Raw genomic sequence first — 20,064 nt, 5'->3', positions numbered from 1 at the left:
TTGGGAGATGCATCCCTTTTGCCCTTCCTCCTTCCCACTGCCTGGAAAGTAGACATGGTACGTGGAGCTCCAGCAACCATGCTGGACCTTAGAGGCTGGAACCATGTGCTGCAGAGCAGAAAGAGAGAAGGCGCCTTTCCACTGAGCCATCATACTAAAGATTTCTCTTGTAGAAGAGAATAAATCCTTTATATTTAAGTCACAGGATTTTGGCTTTTCCATGCTATGCAGTTGAAATAATCCCATTAGACCCATTCATCATATGGAATTACAGGAAGACAGAATTGTTCAGGAACTAGCCCGGGAAGGTAAAAATTGCAAACCTCTCAGTTGGCTGATCTAGGTAAGTATAGCCCAGAGCTGGCTCTGACTCTGCCAAGAGAGGGTTGGAGGTGAGGTCGCAGTAGTGGGGCTGGGAAGGAAGAGAAAGGAATGACTGTATACTTTCCTGTTTCAGGAAAGTATCTCACATTGGAAAATGCTGTACACAAAAAATAAAATCAACTGGAAGCTGCTCTCCACAGTGTAAGAGGCTTCCTGCCACCTGCTAGGAGGGCTTGGGTTGGCCAGAATTTATCAGGTTTTTCATATCCAATTACGCAGTCTCAGGAAAAATACCTCTGAAGGTAGTGAGAAAAAAATGAGCCTGCTACGAATGGAGGGGAAAAAATGAACATCTCCTTGAAGGGGCAGTTGCTGGGGGAATAGCTTGCTGTGAATGTGTTAACCCCTCCCTGCCCACCCTTCATGATGATACTCACGATGTCACTGCCAGCTCCACATTTCACACTCAGCTCTGAACCTTGCAGGGTCTTCCAGGCAGTGGATGTGGGAAGATCCACAGCTAAAACCTGTAGGAGTGATGGTGCCACGTGACTGCCCCAAATTTGGGCTGAAGAAGGGATGGCCCGAAGGAGCTTTACTAAAAAACCAAATTCAGATGCAAATTTTCCACGAGTTATAATAACTTTATCTTTACAAATGACCATAGGTATAACCAATGGGAAGAATAATCGGGGCTCTCTGGGAGGTTGCATATTCCTTCTTGAGGGAAAGAGTTGACCAGCTGGACTGGTTTCAATCACCCTTCCATCTCCCATCTAAGCTTGGGAGTCTCTGAAGATGCAGTCTTAGTGTATGAAGCCAGTGAAAGAATGAGTGGGTGAGGCTGGGAAATGACACAGGATGCAGTTATGGGCAGCACTGTGCCCTCAAAGAGTTATGTTGAAGTCCTGACCCCCAGTTCTTCAGAATATGATCTTATTTGGAAATGAGGTCATTGCTGATGTAACTAGTTAGGATGAGGTAATCCTGGAGTAGAGTAGGCTCTTAATCTAGTTTGAATGGTGTTCTTATAAGAAAGAAGAGGCAAATGCTGCGTGAAGGCACAGAAACACACAGGGAGAGACAGCCCTGTGATGGCAGAGACAGATATTGGACGAATACACAAGCCCAGGAGCACCAAGGATTTCCAGAAGCCACCAGAAGCGGAGAGAGAAGCATGGAGCAAATTCTCCCTCAGAACCTCCAGAAGGAACAACCTTGTCAGCTCCTTCATCTCCGACATCTCACCTCCAGAACTGTTTACAACAAAGAATACATTTCTGTGCTTTAAGCTGCCCAGCTTGTGGTAATTTGTGATGGCAGCCCTGGGAAACTAATCTAGATGCTGTGGATGAACAGAAGTTGGGGCATTTGGCATTCTTGAACTGAGCAGACTTGGTCCTGGGAGAAACATGAGTCCTGGATGAGGACTCGGGATGACTGCCATGTTCCTATATGATTGTGCTTGCTCCTATATGATCATGTTTGCTCCTATATGATCATGCTTGTTCCTATGAGACTGTGCATGCTCCCATATGATCATGCTTGCTGCTATATGATCGTGCAGCTCCTATATGATCGTGCTTGCTCCTAGAAGACTGCATGCTCCCATGTGGATCATGCTTGCTCCCATATGATTGTGCTTGCTCCTATATGGTTGCACTTGTTCCTATATGGTCGTGCTTGCTCCTATGTGATCGTGCTTGCTCCTGTAAGATTGCATGCTCCCATATGATCGTGCTTGCTCCTATATGATCGCGCTTGCTCCTATATGATCGTGCTTGCTCCTATATGACTGTGCTGCTCCCATATGATCATGCTTGCTCCTATGTGATCATGCTTGCTCCTTTATGTTTGCTCCTATGTGATCGTGCTTGCTCCTATATGATCATGCTGCTCCCATAAGATCGTGCTTGTGCCTATATGATAGTGCTTGGTCCTATATGATCGTGCTTGCTCCTATGTGATCGTGCTTGCTCCTATATGATCATGCTGCTCTCATATGATCGTGCTTGCTCCTATGTGATTGTGCATGCTCCTATATGATGCTTGCTCCTATATGATCATATATGTTCCTATATGATCATGCATGTTCCTGTATGATCATGCTTGTTCCTATGATTGTGCTTGTTCCTATATCATGCTTATTCCTATATCACATATGTTCCTATGTGATCATGCATGTTCCTATATGATCATGCTAGTTTCTATATGATCATGCTTCTCTGATACAGTTAATCAATTCAGGGGCCACAACTGATTGAAGCTGGATCAATCAGTCATTTGCCTAGAAATTTTGGAATTGGATGAGAAAGAGTCCATCTGGAAAAACTTGAGAACTGTTGTCAGCAGCCATTTTTCCAGAACTAGGAAGGAGGAAAGGCTGATCTGCAGTAGAGAGAGGAATGATGCTCTTGGGTATTGATTAAAGTAAAAAAAAAAATGGCAGGTCCAAGGAACAGAGGCAAATGTATACTGCAGGAGCCAATCAACCATGGCCAGTCAGTGGAGGACACAGTGGGGCAGGGGATGCTGCGGCTTCCTGCATACAGTGGAGACAGGGACGCACTGACAGTTCCTAGGCCACAATGCCTTGGTGCTGAATTTTATCACCACCCTGGGACATTCTTGCACTTATGTCTGCACGTAAACTAAATACCTTGGCATCTCGTATCACATGAAACTTCAAATACTCCTTCAGCTTGTCCTTGTTGTCTTGGTTGAACAGGAAGTCCTGTTGTTCAGCAGGTAGGGCATGGAGGGCTTGGTCGGTGGGCCAGAAGAGAGTGACTGGGGTGTGGATGGGATCGGTGATGACACTCAGCAAACCTGAGTCCTGAAACACAGGGATTCAGCCCCTCGCTAGCTTGAGTAAGGACCAGACATGTGGGCAGGGGTTCTGTCTCTGAGGATTCTCCTCCATGCTCAAGCCCATGGCTTACTGGGACTCTGGATGGTTCAAGGGTGATGCAGCTAGAAAAACTAGAAGCCCATCACACCCCAGCCATTCTGACCTACAATTTTTTTTCTTATTTTTGAGACAGGGTCTCACTCTGTTGCCCCGGCTGGAGTGCAGTAGCAGTCACAGCTCAATGCAGCTTCAACCTCGTGGCTTCAAGTGATCCTCCCACCTCAACATGCTGAGTACCTGGGACTACTGGCATGCACCATCACACTCTGCACATTTTGGTATTTTTGTAGAGATGGAGTTTCGCCATGTTGCCCAGGCTGGTCTCAAACTCCTGGGCTCAAGCAGTCCTCCTGCCTTGGCCTCCCAAAGTACTACGATTACAGGCATGAGCCAACTGTGCCCATCCTGACCTATATTTTCTTGGACAGCAAATCAGAAAGTCAAATTCTGGAGTCCCCAGGGACTGCTCAGGGTTGAGGAACACGGAAGAGGGAGCCTCAGAAAGATGCTTGGCCTGCTCCTCCCTATTCTCCTCTGCAATCTTTTGTTCATACTGGAAGTTTCTACTCAATTCATGGGAACAATCTCTGAAGTCAGTAAGATATGGCTTTTTTTTTTTTTTTTTTTTTGAGATGGAGTCTCACTCTGTCACCCCAGCTGGAGTGCAGTGGTGTGATCTCAGCTCACTGCAACCTCTGCTTCCTGGGTTCAAGTGGTTCTCCTGCCTCACCCTCCTAAGTAGCTTGGACTACAGGTGAATGCCATCATGCCCAGCTAATTTTTGTATTTTTAGTAGAAACGGAGTTTCACCATGTTGGCCAGGCTGGTCTCAAACTCCTGACCTCAAGTGATCCACCTGCTTTGGCCTCCCAAAGTGCTGAAATTATAGGCATGAACCACCGTGCCTGCCAGAAAGATAAGGTTTTAATTTCTACCTGCCTCACAGGCATAGAGTTCCCAACTCTCCCATTCAACTTCCCCATCTTTATAATGGAGTTGATAATTCCAGATGTGAAGCACCTAGTACACTGCTGCCACATTCCAAATTCTTCCCCTCTCCCCAGCCTCAAATCCTCAATTTCTAACTCAGCCAAATGTACATTATATAGCTCAACAAGCCATATAACATTCTAAGAAGGGAGTGGCAGAGAATGACTTTGCTCTCCAGAAAATTGGGACTTCCCCATGCAGATCCCACAACAGCTGGCTGATGTCAAAATAAAACAGAAACAACAACAAAACAAACAAAACAAAACTTCTTTGGGCAGGTTATCCTCTGAGTCAACTTCCCCTAAATTTTTACCTGTATTAAGTTGCTAAATTTGATGTAGCCATTGTTTGTTGCCAAAGTTGTAAGATTTTGCTGCAAAGATAATAAGAATGAGCATGAAACTTTTCCTTATACAGTTTACGAGGAATTTAACAAGAGCTCAAGTGAAAAAAAGGTAACATAACCTGACAGATATGTAGAAGGGCTCATCAGCACCTGCTCCAGCTCTCTTCTGACCTCGCTTTTCTGCATTCTAGAGACTAGTAGGCTAAGCGCCACTTTTTCCCAGACTCCCTTGCAGCTACAGCCCCGGTGTGATATAAGGTCCTCCAAGCAGAAGCACTTGTGCAAAGCTTCTTGGTGGAAAGAAATAATATGAGGTGGCAGCAGCTGCTAGAAGGGAGATCACCCCGTCTGGCAAGCACAATGGGGACATCTATAGCCCAGTGTCTAGTGTCCAAGGTGGTGAGGCTGGAGACAGGTGGCAGTCACAGAGCTGTGACAGCCAGGACAGCCAGAACAGCCTGGTGGTAGTGGTGGTAAGGTTATCAGGTTAGGTGTTCACCCTTTGTGTGTGTGTTTAATTAAAAAAAAACTTTTTTAGACAGGATCTCACTGTGGTTGCCCAGACTAGAGTGCAGTAGCATGATCTCAGGTCACTGCCCTCGGCTCAGTGCAAGCATCTGATCCTGGGATGAGGTGATTCTCCCACCTCAGCCTCCCAAGTAGCTGGGATTATAGGCATGCACCATCACACCTGGCTAGTTTTTTGTATTTTTAGTAGAAACAGGGTTTCACTATGTTGCCCAGGCTGGTCTTGAACTCCTGGACTCAAGCAATCTGTTCACCTTGGCCTCCCAGATTGCTGGGATTACAGGTGTGAGCCACTGCACCTAGCCAGGTGTCTACCCTTTGCAGACCTCCCTGGGCTGCTCTGCTCCCAGCTGTGTAGCATCTGAATTAGGCTCTACCCTTCCAGACATTTGATGATGTATCTACTATCTCAAGAAACTTTTTTTTGTCTAAGTGTAGTGGATTCTGTGTTCTGCAGTGAAAGACCTTGACCTATATTAATAAATAAAAATAAAAGTTAAAATTACATTTTCTGTCAATTTAGAAGGAATTTTACTCCAGATTTAATTTTATCTATCTTCTCCATTTTCTAAACCTATGTAAGACTACCTGTCCTTGTGGATGCTACATAAAAACATATAAAACCCACTTATCAATTTAAGATGTCTTTTACTTATTTATTTCTTACTAAGAATAATGTTTACTAGGCTTTTAATAATAGCTTGAGATTGAAGCAGAAAAAGAACATTTTTCAAAATGATGACTTCGAATCAGAATAGAGATGATAATGTATTGAGTCACTCCAGGCCGAAAATATGACAGAGAGTTTACCTACCAGAATTCTTCCAGAGGTGTCTTTGGGAGTGATAAGCAAATTTTTGGGAGATAGCAATTTGTCTATGATATGAACAATCCCATTAGTACTGATGATATCACTGGATATGATCTTAGCCTTATTATTTATATACACTGTGCCCTGAAATCAACCAAAAACAAAAAAGAAATGAGCGCAAAGTGAAATAGACACAAAATTGCTTCTCACAGAATGCTTTACCAATGTGTCAAATTATCAGGAGCAAAAACTGAATATCCAAGTTAATACTTGAGTGTATTTTTATTATGATTATAAAGTGAAAACAGAGATAAAAATGTAACTTTCACCTGGAGAAGTTAATTATAACATAGAATAATCTAAAACAGTAATTTCAATATGATTCTCCAATATGAAATAAGCAAGCAGCTCAAAATTGGCTTCTCTTTTATGTTTGTTCTATACCTCCTCCCTTGGGTTTTTTCCTTCTGCAAGGAATTTTTTTTGGGGGTTAATAATTTATTTTATTTTTTTTCATAATTTATTTTATTATTATTATACTTTAAGTTTTAGGGTACATGTGCACAATGTGCCGGTTAGTTACATATGTATACATGTGCCATGCTGGTGTGCTGCACCCATTAACTCGTCATTTAGCATTAGGCATATCTCCTAATGCTATCCCTCACCACTCCTCCCACCCCACAACAGTCCCCAGAGTGTGATGTTCCCCTTCCTGTGTCCATGTGTTCTCATTGTTCAATTCCCACCTATGAGTGAGAATATGCGGTGTTTGGTTTTTTATTCTTGCGATAGTTTACTGAGAATGACGATTTCCGATTTCATCCATGTCCCTACAAAGGACAAGAACTCATCATTTTTTATGGCTGCATAGTATTCCATGGTGTATATGTGCCACATTTGCTTAATCCAGTCTATCATTGTTGGACATTTGGGTTGGTTCCTATGATCACCATTTGTTTCTCTGCAGTAGGGAGGGACTGGACCAGCCTGGTCAAGTGGCTTGGATCAAAAGCTTTCAACCTTTCCAGCTGCTGACTAATGCTACCAAAAGCAGTTCTATTTACTACTTGGAGAAGCCTGCCTCTGAGTTTTAATCCTGACTCTAATATTTGCTCTTTGTGTGACCTTGGACAAGCTACTTAATCTTTCTGAGCTCAGTTTTCTTATTCGGAAATTAAGGATTAACACTGTCTATATCAAGGGAGTATTTTGCATATTAAGTGAGTTAGTACACATCAAATACTATGTGCCTGCATACAGAAATCACTTAACGGATGTTGTTATTATTATTTCTTATATTACTTTAAGGAAAAAAAAGAGAAAGAGGACCTAAGGATAAGGCGCTTTCTTTGTTTAAAAAAAACCAAACTTTTATGTTCAGGGGAACATATGCAGGTTTGTTACACAGGTAAACTTGTGTCATGGGGGTTTGTTGTAGAGATTATTTCATCACCCAGGTATTAAGCCTAGTACCTATTAGTTATTTTTCATGATCATCTCCCTCCTCCCACTCTCCACCCTCCACTAGGCCCCAGTGTGTATTGTTCCCCTCTATGTGTCCACGAGTTCTCATCATTTAGCTCCCGCTTGTAAGTGAGGACATGCAGCATTGGGTTTTCTGTTTCTGCATTAGTTTGCTGAGGATGATGGCCTCCAGCTCCATCCAGGTTCCTGGAAAGGACATGATCTAGGGGAAAGAGAACCTAAGGATAACTGGCATCTACCTGAGAGACGGAGATGACTATTGGCTCTCCTTGGAGGGAAGTAGCATTTGAGATCAATTTGAGGTTTTCCAGAAGCAGCTGGTGGCAGGCGACCACATGGTACCGAAGAACCTGGGGCATTAAGCCCTGTTTGTCCCAGTCTTTAACCTGTAACAGAAGATCAGAGGGTTCCAGCCAGAGGCAGGAGCCTTTTGCTGCAATGTGCCATTTGGCTCTCCTGTCCTCCATTCTCTCTTCCACACCTCTTGGCCCACCCAGACTCTGGGAAGTAAGCTTTTTGGTCAGGATTATAGAGTGGAGGCTGTTCAGACAAAAGGCAGGAAATGACTCTAGCTCCTTTCTTGCCTCCATTATGGAATCTCAGTGTGGAAAGAACATGGGTTCCTCTGGCCCAGGATTTCACAATACACGTCGCAAAGATCCCAAGTTCTGTGAGATGATCCTCAAAACAGAATTTTCTTGTGAAACATGCTGGCAAACACTGCATATACCCCTCTTGGAGAGGTATCAGTGCCAGATTTAAACCTTTAGTATCGGGAAGATCATGACGTATCTCCATTTGGAATTCAAAATACAAACAAGGCTGGGTGCAGTGGCTCATGCCTGTAATCCAGCACTCTGGGAGGCCGAGGCGGGTGGATCACTTGAGGCCAGGAGTTCGAGACCAGCCTGGCCCAATGGTAAAACACCATCTTTACTAAAAATACTACTCCGGAGGCTGAGGCATGAGAATCGCTTGAACCCAGGAGGTAGAGGCTGCAGTGAGCCGAGATCGTGGCACTGCACTCCAGCCTGGGTGACAGAGCAAGACTCTGTCTCAAAAACAAACAAACAATCAAAAAATATTAACATAAAGTAAATAATCAAAAGCCCACAAAATTCTCATTGTTTCATAACTCCTTTAATGGCTTTTTATTTTGAATTATAAAGTGTCAATTTCTTTCCAAAACTATTTTTGTGCCTTTGCTTTGCTGGTGTCCAAAATATAGGCATGGAGAGGCTGGGTGTGCAGTGGTTAAGTACATGGGCCCAGGTTTGGGTCTTTGCTCCACCCCCTGCTAGTCATGTGATCTTGGGAAAGCTACTTCCCTCAGTATTCACAGCTGTAAAATGAGGATCACAGCAGAACTCAGGGGGTTGTTGTGAGGACCAAATGAGTCATTCTAAGCCGGGTACTCAGAACAGTGTTTGACACTCACAGTAAATGTTACCTATCATTATTATAAATTGGCAATCCAGTATGAAGAGCCCCCATGAATATTAGAACAGTAAAGGCTCTGATAAATCCTGCAAGAAAAGAATCTATTTAAATCTCTTTAACCCAGCATCTCTCCCTCCACTCCCCCGTTTTTTGTCTATGGGAGGTCTAAATCACTTGAGAATTGTTAATCTTCTCCAACCTCATACTTTGTTCAGGAATGTCCTTGAGAAAGTCTCTGGCCAGTGGTTACCCCAAATCTACCTGAATGTTTCCCCTGACAGGGGTCCCTGTGCCAAGAGGCAGCCCCTTCTATTGCTGGTGAGTTCCACCTGATCTTAGAGCTCCTGCTTAGAAACATCTCCAGTCTTGGTTGCAGGGCGAGGCCCAAGGACTATGTTCCAGCTGCAGACCTCCCCCTTCTGCCCACAGTCTCATACTCACCCGAGCTTCCTCATCAAAGGCTGCAGATAAAGGTGCAAAAACAGTGAAGGGGCCTGGGCCGACCAGATCTTTCACAAAATGCTCCTGTGGGAAGAAAGGTGAGGCTCACACATCACTCACTTAACATCAATACATGCCGGGGCTCAAACTAATACCAGAGATGATGGCACCTGGGTGAAGCAAAGACTGGATGAGGAGACCTGTGTTTCAGTCTTGGATTCAAATGAAACCCAGATTCTCTGTCATTGAAATCGTGTGTGGTTTTTTTCTCATTATAAAATTAACCCATGCTTACTGTATTAAAGATTTTGAAAATACAGCACAAAGAAAAAAATAACAGGCCCCCCACCCCGGCCCAGTCCCACCACCTAGAAGCAGCTCTTATTATTTTCAGGTATTTTTTTCCAATGTCTCTTGCACATATCAGTATTTTATATCATTAGGATAATAATACAAACATAAAACAAGTTGTTGTACTTAACTGTTATGATTGTCTTCTTGCAATTCTAAGATCATATGGTTGCTATGAGCATATTTTCTTCTAGTTTTTAATGATTTTATTAAAATCTTATATCATTTTTTATGATTTTATTCTTCTAGTTTTTAATATTTTATTCTTATATCTGAATCTCATTTAGATGTATGATGTGCAGAAAGATCAAACTTTAACCAGCTGTCCCAGTCACACCTTTTTCTCTACCAGTGTGATGGGAGTCTTTCATGTACTACATTCTCTTTTTTTTTTTTTTTTTTTTTTGAGACAGTGTCTCACTCTGTCACCTAGGCTGGAGTGCAGTGGCATGATCTCAGCTCACTGCAACCTCTGCCTCCCGGGTTCAAGCAATTCTCATGCCTCAGCTTCCAAGTAGCTGGGACTACAGGCCTGCGCCACCATGCCCAGCTAATTTTTTTTTGTATTTTTAAAAGAGACGGGGTTTTGCCATGTTCCCCAGACTGGTCTTGAACTCCTGAGCTCAGGCAATCTGCCCACCTTGGCCTCCCAAAGTGTTGGAATTACAGGTGTGAGCCACTGCACCTGGCCTAGGCTGAACTCTTATGGCTAGACAGACATATATATTTCCTACCTGCAACTGGAAGAAATACTGGGAAGTTTTCGGGTTCTTGGGAAGCTCCTGCAAACAAAGAGTGGTTTCACTTAATGCCTGTGAAATATATATAAGAACAATACAGGGTTGTCACGGGATGATTTCTCTGCCATCCCTTCAACTGGAAATCTGTAACACCTGGCCTTTTTGGAGCTTCATCTGTAGGCTGACAATTAATGTTCAGAATGACTATGTGGACATAGTGTGAATTCTATAACCTTTCTGGAATCGCCATCTGATTTATGAAAGAAAGGTTCAGCCATTTCCAGAAGTATCTGAACTTAAAGAGCATTTTCTGACTTTCAAATAGTTTTAAAAAGTCAGTTGTAGGTTTATGGCAGATTTGGTTACTCTATTAACAATATTTGATCAGCCAGAACGTTTTCGTCCCTCTTTAAATAACTGAACATTTACTTTATAATAGACAGAAACCTGCAAATATCACATTGCCTCAACCACTATGCTCAGTACACACACATGCACACACACGTGTACACACATTAACACATGCATGCACACATGCACATATGCACACACAGCAATCCATGCCATGGTAATGTGGTTGAGCTATTGAGCACTCTGTCCTTTGCACATATTACCTTATTTTAACAACCTGATGGAATTGGTACCATCATTATTTTCCTTTACAGATTGGAGAATTGATATACAGAGAGGTGACATAATATGCTCAAAGTCACATTACCAACCAGGATAACTGAATTCAAACCCAGGTGTTTCTGACTCCAGAGCTGTCAGTCCATCTTAATCCCTACATTATACTCTTTCGCAGGTCAAATGAATTCCCAGAGGAAGACAAAATTTCTTTTCATTGCTGATTTATATAAAATTGCCTTTCATATTTTTACAGCGCTTTATGTTTCACCAAGCTCTTGAATATTCCTTAGCTACCTGGATTCTTGGCATTTTTAGGGAAGTAGAGTTTACTTGATGGAAACATGTCTCGCATTACCTGATAAATGCTGCCGCGGCAGGTAAATCCATCTCCGATGTAGTTTGGCTTGCAAGTACAAGTCCTTTCTCCTTGCCCAGTGTGGTTGCAGATGGCAAATTCACTACAGCCACCATTTTTCTGGTAAAATTGCCAAGGGGCAAGGGATGGGGATTAGACCAGTTAGTTTGCCAGCACTACTGATATTTACAAAGCAATTCTGTGTTCAAATTCATTTTTTGTCTCACTCTCTAACTTTGATTCATTTGTATTGTTTATCCTTTTCCTGAGCTTGCCTTCCAATTCCCTATGCTCGTAGGGGCATCTTATTCACCTGGCCTTGTATCCTAAGATGACAGGTCCTTTTGAGCAGATCTCCAGCCCTGTCCAGGTAAGCACAGAGTTGCCAAATTGGAAATTTCTCAGCATCCAGGTATTAACTAGGAAGACCCCACCTGTTTGATACTTCCCAGCTTTAAGCTAAACTCTAATCATAGGAAAAGGTAACCATTATCAGATAGAAGGCAGGTGGTACAAAGTAGAACACATTGTCCCAGCCCTCAAAGAGCTTATAAGTTGTGGAAGATGGGCAGAGACCTAAAATACAAACAAAGCAAAGCATGTTCAAAGCTAACATCCATGGGAACACTCATTGCAGGGACACTCACCCCATGTTCCTCCACACACGCATCACCTGACCCCATAGGCCCCTTCCTCACAAACCCTTCCCCGTGCTTTCTCAAACTCATTGCCAGTAGCAACTTTCTGACATTCTCACCTTAGTAAGCTCTCTTCACCTCTTCCTGCAGAGGTATTTGTCTCCTGCAAACATTGCCCTTCCTGTGCCTCTCAAGTGAAGCTGTTTTCCTCCACTACCTCCACACTGGTGAGGGATTGAAGTGGCAATGTCCTGGCTCTTCCGGGAGAGTGTCTTTCTTACTGTACATTGTCACTTCTAAAACATTTCCACACCCTCATCCTTTAAACACATAGTATCCATAATCCCTCACCAATTTTTACTTTCTGGTCCTAATGGTGGTGCCTGGATCACCGCCTTTCTCTTCATTCTTGATGTTGCCATCCTTGGCAGTGTTAATACCCTTGTCAGTGGCCTCTACCACCCCTGCCCCCACCCCTGGCTTTGCAGTCAACATTAAAGTGCACTGACTGCTCCTGAGAGCTCCATTTCAAGCATCCTTCTCTCTCTGGCCACCAACTTTTATCAACTTCTCTCTCCTAATACTGCAGTCTCCAATCCCCTTTGGTCCACAGGAACCTCCCCTCCTTTGAGCTTACTTCTTTCTTCCCAGCATTCCTGCCCACCCACTCAGCCCCCTTGGCCCCCAGCCAGCTGGCAAGGTGGAACACTGTGACCCTCCCTGGCTCTTCTCTCGCTCCATCATTATGGCTTGGCAAATCCCTAGCCCTCCTGGGCCCTACTCTAACTTCTCTGGGTGTGCCGGGCTGGTGGTGCATTGCCTGAGAAAGTCACGGATATGTCCGGATATGGACTCCCTTCAAAGGTATGTACACAGATGCCTGTACTTTTGCAGTATATTTAATTTCCCTCTCTCTAGAGATGATGATATGGTTTGGCTGTGTTCCCACCCAAATCTCATCTTGAATTATAACTCTCACAATTCCCATGTGTCATGGAGGAAACTGGTAGGAAGTGATTGAGTTGTGGGGCAGGTCTTTCCTGTGCTCTTCTTGTAATAGTGAATGAGTGTCAGGAGATCTGATGGTTTTAAAAGTGGAAGTTTCCCTGCACAAGCTCTCTTCTCTTGTCTGTCACCATGTGAGACATGCTTTTCACCTTCCACCATGATTATGAGACCTCCCCAGCCATGGGAAACTGTAAGCCCAATAAACCTTTCTTTTGTAAGTTGCCCAGTCTGGAGTATGTCTTTATCAGCAGCATGAAAATTGACTAATACAAATGACATTCCACTCCTCACCTTTTTCAGCTCTCAATCACTGTCCTCTCATCTTAGTTGATGAGCCCCACTTGTACCTCATGGAGAAAAGGAGACACAGTGTAACAAGAACCACCTCATCTCCCCATCCTGAGCTTCACCACTCGTTTGGGTCTGAACTCGTGGACTCTGCTTTCCTTATTTAACAAGCATACTAACAACTAACTAACTAACTAACTAATGGACTGACTCATTAATGGACTCACTAGTTCATCACTGACTAATATACTGACTGACACTACGTCTGCTTCTATCTGAGGGTGATGCCTCCACCTGGGCTCTGGGTCCCACTCCCTCTCACCCCCTCCTGTAACAACAACCTGCTGTCCTTCAGGAGTGGTTTCCTCCCCTCTATCAGATCATACTCCCCAGCACAAAAACATGCCTTCATATTACTCATCTTGAAAAAAGCCAAACTCTTTTTTTTTTTTTCCTTTAAGAGAACCCACTAGGTATAGATGAACAAAGACTGACCATGAGTTGACTCTTTCACCTGAGTGTCAGGTACAGATGGGTTCATGTACTAGTTGCTCTAGTTTCATGTAGGTTTAAAATTTTCCAGAGTAAAGTGTTATAAACAATACTTCCTTTAGTCCACATCCTTCTCCATTAACTACCCCATTTATTTGCCCAGGAAGATCCTTGCAAATGTTGTGTATGTTTCTACTTTCCTTACTTTCAATTTTCTTCTCAACTTACTTCAGGGCTCTTGGTCCCACCTTTACACAAGCCTCCAACCTGATCCAGGTCTTCAAGAATTGAGACCTTGAGAAGGCAGTGGTCAGTTCTCTTCTCTCAACATAGGTGACATCTCAACATCCTTTGCCTGTACAATCACTCCTCTTGAAACATTTTCTTCTCTTGGCCTCTGTTGACACTATACTTGATAAGTGGTTTTCCTTCCGCATTGTGGGCTTTTTTACTGAGCCTTCTCTGTAGGTACTTCTTTCTCTGCTCAATGGCTTAATATCCAGGGCCCCTCCACCTGCCCCGTCTTTGCCTCTAACTTTCATCTTGTGCTTCAGCCAGTCCCCTGTGTTTAAATATCATCTCTGTGCCAATGACCACTACATTTGTACCTCTGTCATGATCTCTCCTTCAGGCTTACATTTCACTGGAAATCTTCACTTGAATGGCTACCAAGCAACTCAAACTCAACAAAAGGACAGACCTGTTGATATTTCACTCAACATTTCCTCCTTTCTAAGCCATCCTTATCTTCATGAGTAGAACCAAAATGTCTCAGCAAAAAACCTAGTGTGCTTGATTCCTTTTCCTTGTATTTCCCATATCCAGTCTATCAGCAGGTCTTACTGGTTATCTCCAAAATACATCCCCTGTCCAGTAATTTATCTCCCTCTCTCTCCAAGCTGGTCTCAAACTCCTGAGCTCAAGCGAACTTCCTGCCTCAGTGCCCCAAAGTGCTGGGATTATAGGCATGAGCCACCATGTCCACCTGGCTCAAGCGACTTCTTATTGCACCCACTGCTATAGCTCTAGTCATACCACCCTGGTCTTTCCTGGTCTGCTCCATTAGTCTTTTACATGGTCTTCTTGCTTCTGCTTTTGAACCCCTATCCTGCATAGTCATCACAGCAGCCAGAATGAGATTTGAGAGCCAAGCCAGACATTGACATTGACCTACATGATCATCTAGTGGCTTCCTAGTCACAACTGGAATAAAATATAAGCTCCACAGCATAGCCTACATGATGTAAGGTGATCTGGCCCCTCTCACCACCTCCCTTTTATTCCCTTTACTGCAGTCACACTGGCTCTCTCTTCAGTTCCCAGAACATGCCAAGTTCTTCCTCTTCCCAGGACCCCTGGCTTGCTCTTCCTTTTGCTTATACATTTTCCCCAAGATTTTCATGTGGCTGCCCGCTTCTCAACATTCAGGAATGAGTCATCTCTGCAGAGAGGCCTTGTCTGATCACTACGACCCTTCCCATCTCACCCAGTCTCTGTTCCATCAACATGCTTGCCTCCTGCTCTAGTCTAAATGTTTGTGTCCCCCACTGTGATGATATTAGGAGGTGGGGCCTTTAGAAGGTCATTAAGTTCATGAGGACAAAGCCTTTATAAATGGAATTAGTGCCCTTATAAAAGAGAGATCCTTTTGTGGTTCATTAGCTTGATATTGGGTTTTCACACTATTCTATGAGATGTGCCTCCCTCAAAACTTGTTACAACATTGACACGTTACCCTTCTGATGTGAAAAGAGAAGAAAACAGAGACCCAAGGGAACTCAGTTGTCCCTTCTACCAATGAGCAAGAAGGCACCATCTATGAACCAGGAAGCAGACCTGCAGCAGACACAGAACTGGCCAGTGTCTTGATCTTGGACTGCCCAGCCTCCAGAATGTGAGAAATAAGTTTCTGTTGCTTATAAGCTACCCAGTCTCAGGTATCCTCTGTGCTGTTAAAGCAGCACAAATGGAATAAAACAGTTTGGACTGGGGACTAACTCAGGAAAGGCAATGTTTCACAGTCCTTGTTGGTAGGACTTGAGCAGAAATAATTGTTCTTGGGCCAGATTTAGCACCAGGACTATTTTGTTTGTTTAGCCAAGTATTTAAAAGAGCTTTTTGGAATGAATTACCATCATTTACAAGTTAGTAAAATTTACATACAAATTCATAAATTTTCATATCTTTTAAAATATCAGGAGTACTGTCAACACTGGGCTGACATAGCTTAGAGCACCAGTCAGTTGGAGTAAATATTTCCCCATTAAAGCAGCAATATGATTTGGGTCTTCCTATTGATATTATTCCCTGCCTAGTCCCTGATGGCCTATAATTTTACAATCTTGCAATAGAGTTAATTCCTGTGGGAATATGCTGCTGAGATAGAGTAGCAAAAGACCTTCAGAATTTCCCAGATCAGCTGTTATCAGGAGTCATTTGTCCAAGACAAGGTGGCCATTTTTTTTTTTTTTACAAAACATGAATGGCCCATGGAAGAATTGCTGTGAAAATTAAGCTGGCCACAGTTCTAGTGGTAACAGCTTCACATCTCAGCCACCATCTTTTCTGTAGCTTCTTCTTATTATCCTTACATAACCGTTTCATGTAGAGGACATTGATCTCTTGAGGAGCTTGCCAGACCAACACAAGGAGATAATGGGAGCCTCAATTGAAGAAGAAGTGCTTTAATTACAGGGCGTCTGCACTGCTCTCATGTCAACAGCTGGAGGCTCTCAGGTGGGAAGTAATATAAACAGGAAAGCAAGGTATTGGGACTGGGCCTTGTAGGAAGAACAAGCACCCCAAGAAGCGGTCAAGGGTGCAGGTCTTGAGTAAGACAGAGAGAGGCTCAAGTTCTGGCCATGCCACATACTAGCTCTGTGGCCTTGGGCAACAGCCTTCACTCCTCACAGCCTAGTGGGTTGAACTGTTCTAAGGACTGGATGCAACTGTGGATGCAACTTATTTAGAAAAAGATTCTTTACAGATGTAATTAAGGATCTCCAGAAAAGATCATCCTAGATTAACCACTTAATGCCACAAATGTCCTTGCGAGAGGAGGAGAAGACACAGATACAGAAATGAAGGCTATGTGAAGATGGAGGTGAGATTAGAGTGATGTGGCCACAGGCCAGGAATGCCTGGAGTCACCAGAAGCTGGAAGAGGAAAGGAAGGATTCTCCCACGGAGCCTTCAGAGGGAGCACATCCTTGTGGACACCTTAATTTTGGATTTGGTCCTCTAGAACTGTGAGAAAATACGTTTCTATTGTTTTCACCCACCCAGTTTGTGGCAGTTTGTTATAGCAATCCTAGGAAAGAGGCACAGCTAGAGTCTCTTTGTCTGTAAAATGGGGTTAATAACAGTTCTTACCTCATATGGCTGTTAGAGAAATTAAACGAAAGAATGATTGGGCACCCCTAAGCACAGTGGCTGACCCCTGGCAAGCAGTGGATATGAATGTGACATTGATGCAGGACTTCAGAGGCCTAGCTGACCACACAAAGTGCTCCGGATGTGACAGGCTGGGTCAGCAGGCTTATCTCATCCCTTTGGAGGTACCAGGCCTGGAACAATTAGGCTCTGAGCAGCAGTAGGTGACTCGCCCCATTTGAGACTCAGTGATTAATGACTGAGCAAACTCCTACTCGTTTGCGTAACATGGGTCCAGCCTGCAGTCAAGGGTTATAAGAGAATCAGAAGATCCTGCTCCTGCCAGGATCGACATGCAAACAGAGACAAGAAGTGTGTCAACAATATCCTACAGACTGGAGGAAGAAAGTCAAAGCCCAGATGTTAGTGGTAAAAGGAACTCCAGGGACATTTATAACCATCCAAGGAAACTGAGGTCCCAAGAAGCAAACCAACTGAAAACCCTAGAATCATATGGATCAGGGCTGGGAGGAATCTAAATGGCTGTCTGGGTTAATAACCCATCTGTTGCTTCATTCCTATAGTTAAATACCTTGAGTTATACTAAGCTCATTACTTCTCAAAACTCTCTATCTCTGGACAGTTCTAATGAAATAACTGAGTTAAGTTGAAAGAAATCTGTTTTCTTCTAATGTCCATCCGCTGGTCCTTGTCCTACTGCTTGGACTTACACAGAACAAGAACAACCCTTATGTTTTGTGGCAATCCTTGAAATGTTGGTGGCAGCCTCCACCCTACATCCCAACTCCTCTTTAGAGAGAGAGAACTAGGAGAATTAATGATGTATGCATGGACATAGGAGACACAGTGCTTCTATCCCCATATGAACCCCTGCTCAATGCAGAGCAACTAGAACTGGATCCTCTGTTCTAAGGTAGAGTTATCATGTAGAATGGGGGTGGTAGGGGCCATGGAGGGTAGTTGTGGGGTGAGAGTAGAATCATCTTCCTTAGCTTGTCCTCTAGGCCTCTGTGATGACAGAACTAGCTTTTGGAATGCTACACTATATTGTTGACTCATAGTGCACTCACTGTGGATTCCTACATGTAAGTCTAGAAGAATAAGGAGTGGAAAGTTGCTGTGAGGTTTACCTAAGAGAGCTTCCTGGAGGAGGTGAGAGACATGCTTGGTGGAAAGGGATCTTTTTCATAAGAGTTGGCAATATGGATAGGGGATAAGCAAGTGGATAGACTTAGCTCAATATGGTGCAGCCAAAGGGGCAGGCTGGGGGTAGCAGACTGTGCCTTCTCTCCTTTCTCCCCAACATTACAATGGAGTGTGCCAGAGAAACAAGCCTCATGGTCAACACACAGCTCTGAGGCCTCCAGAGGAAGAATTCCTCAACTCTGCATCCCCTAGAAGTGGAGTGGGAGGCACCCTGGGCTCTGAGGCTTGAAGGACATCCACCCTAGAGCCATACTCACAGTTAAGCAGACATTGATGAGTGTGCAGACCTTTCCGTCTCCAGTGTATGCTGGCAAACAGTTACAGGCAGCCTGTCCAGGAGTAGAAGCACATGGGGTCATTTTGCAGGTGGGTTCTGTACTGGCCGCATGGTCTGGCTCTCAGACCTGAACTCCATCATGGTCATGGTAATGTTAGGAGAGTCTGTATTTGATGTTGGTAATATCTATTTTATAATGATAATTGTCACCTTATGTTTAATATTTTAGCACTTGACACACTTCACTTGAGCACTGGGATCTCATGCACGTCCTATCTTTGTTGCTAAGATACTTTTTTTTTCTTTTTCATGTTCTCACCCCATTTGGTCCCTTGCCTTCAGGTATTCACCTCTTTTCTTTGATTGGTGAAGGTCAGTTGAGAGGAAGCCAAACTATATCCCACTCTCATTCATACTCATATCTTGCTCATCTGCACCCATGCTGAGCTGAAAGGCACCAGTGCTAGGAGATGCTAAGGAGAGGCCTTTATAGCCCACTGAGGTGTGCATGTGGAAACAATCTATCAAACCCATTGGTTGGCCCAGGGAAGTTGGGTGGAGGCTTCAAGTTGAGGGAGGGGACACTGTCTGAAGAAGCTGGGGACAGGGTCCCATGTCCCATGTCTGCGCAGAAGCACCCGGCCACTGGGCTGAAGCCCAGCCCACATTCTATTCACTGATGTCCCCAAAGGAAGGGACACCTGCTCCCACTGTGCCCTCCCAAGGGGCAGCTTTTCTAATTCACACAAGGACCTCCTATGTAGCAGCAAGGGCCCTGGGGTGGTGTCTGCTTCTTAGAACTGTAACTCATCGCTGGTGCCAGCCAGGGCTACATGGGCAGGTTTTCTCCGTTTCTCTTCCTCTTTCTTCACAATGGGCCCTAATATCAGTGTAAACCTTTTCCAAGACATCACCAGCTGTCCCTCCTCAACTAAGGTCTTGTTCTCAAAGTTCAATTCCACATCCTCCTTTACTGCCTCTTAGGACTGGATGGGCACCCTTGGAGGTCCCAAGCACCAAAAAGTTTATAGATTGTCTCCTACCTCATAGGTAGTTTGAAATAAAAACTACCAAACCTCAAAAGATGTCTAAGAAAGCTCAGCATTGACTGTTCTGATTTCCCCCGTGACTAAATGTGTCCACACACATGCACATGTGTGCTCACACAGTTCTTTCAAGACAATTTTTTTTTCTTATTTTTTGCGTACTTTAGGTACTTGCTTGATCCGCCCATTGAGAGACCTGGCACTGAGGTCTCCAGATGGCTCAACGAGGTCAATAGAACATTCACTGGTGACTTCACTTTGTCATCCAATTTTGGATATATGTGATTTCCTGCCTGGCCATTTTGCTTGTTCACCATGTGGCAGAGACTGAGGAAGGCAGAACTTGGGTCTCCAGGCCTCC

General features: G+C 44.0%; 1 protein-coding gene and 1 non-coding gene across 2 annotated transcripts in view; one reads left to right on the top strand and one right to left on the bottom strand.

Annotated features, from left to right (window-relative positions):
- Positions 1-20,064, bottom strand: part of STAB2 (stabilin 2) — a 182,662-nt gene that overhangs the window by 29,970 nt on the left and 132,628 nt on the right. The window contains exons 44-52 of the mRNA XM_054443474.1: positions 18,638-18,709; positions 11,356-11,475; positions 10,365-10,412; positions 9,280-9,363; positions 7,638-7,784; positions 5,914-6,054; positions 4,539-4,598; positions 2,984-3,160; positions 762-851 (exon numbers count right to left, since the gene is read on the bottom strand). Coding sequence (XP_054299449.1) covers positions 762-851; positions 2,984-3,160; positions 4,539-4,598; positions 5,914-6,054; positions 7,638-7,784; positions 9,280-9,363; positions 10,365-10,412; positions 11,356-11,475; positions 18,638-18,709 — 939 coding nt within the window. The remainder of the gene's footprint in view (positions 1-761; positions 852-2,983; positions 3,161-4,538; positions 4,599-5,913; positions 6,055-7,637; positions 7,785-9,279; positions 9,364-10,364; positions 10,413-11,355; positions 11,476-18,637; positions 18,710-20,064) is intronic.
- On the top strand, positions 15,424-15,526 carry LOC129011091 (small nucleolar RNA U13). The gene has a single exon (XR_008493216.1). It is a non-coding gene; the product is annotated as a small nucleolar RNA U13 (small nucleolar RNA).

The sequence above is a fragment of the Pongo pygmaeus genome, chromosome 10, assembly GCF_028885625.2.
Source record: "Pongo pygmaeus isolate AG05252 chromosome 10, NHGRI_mPonPyg2-v2.0_pri, whole genome shotgun sequence".
Taxonomy (NCBI): domain Eukaryota; kingdom Metazoa; phylum Chordata; class Mammalia; order Primates; family Hominidae; genus Pongo; species Pongo pygmaeus.
Note: the sequence above shows the minus strand (reverse complement) of the source record. Positions and strands in the feature narration are given on the sequence as shown.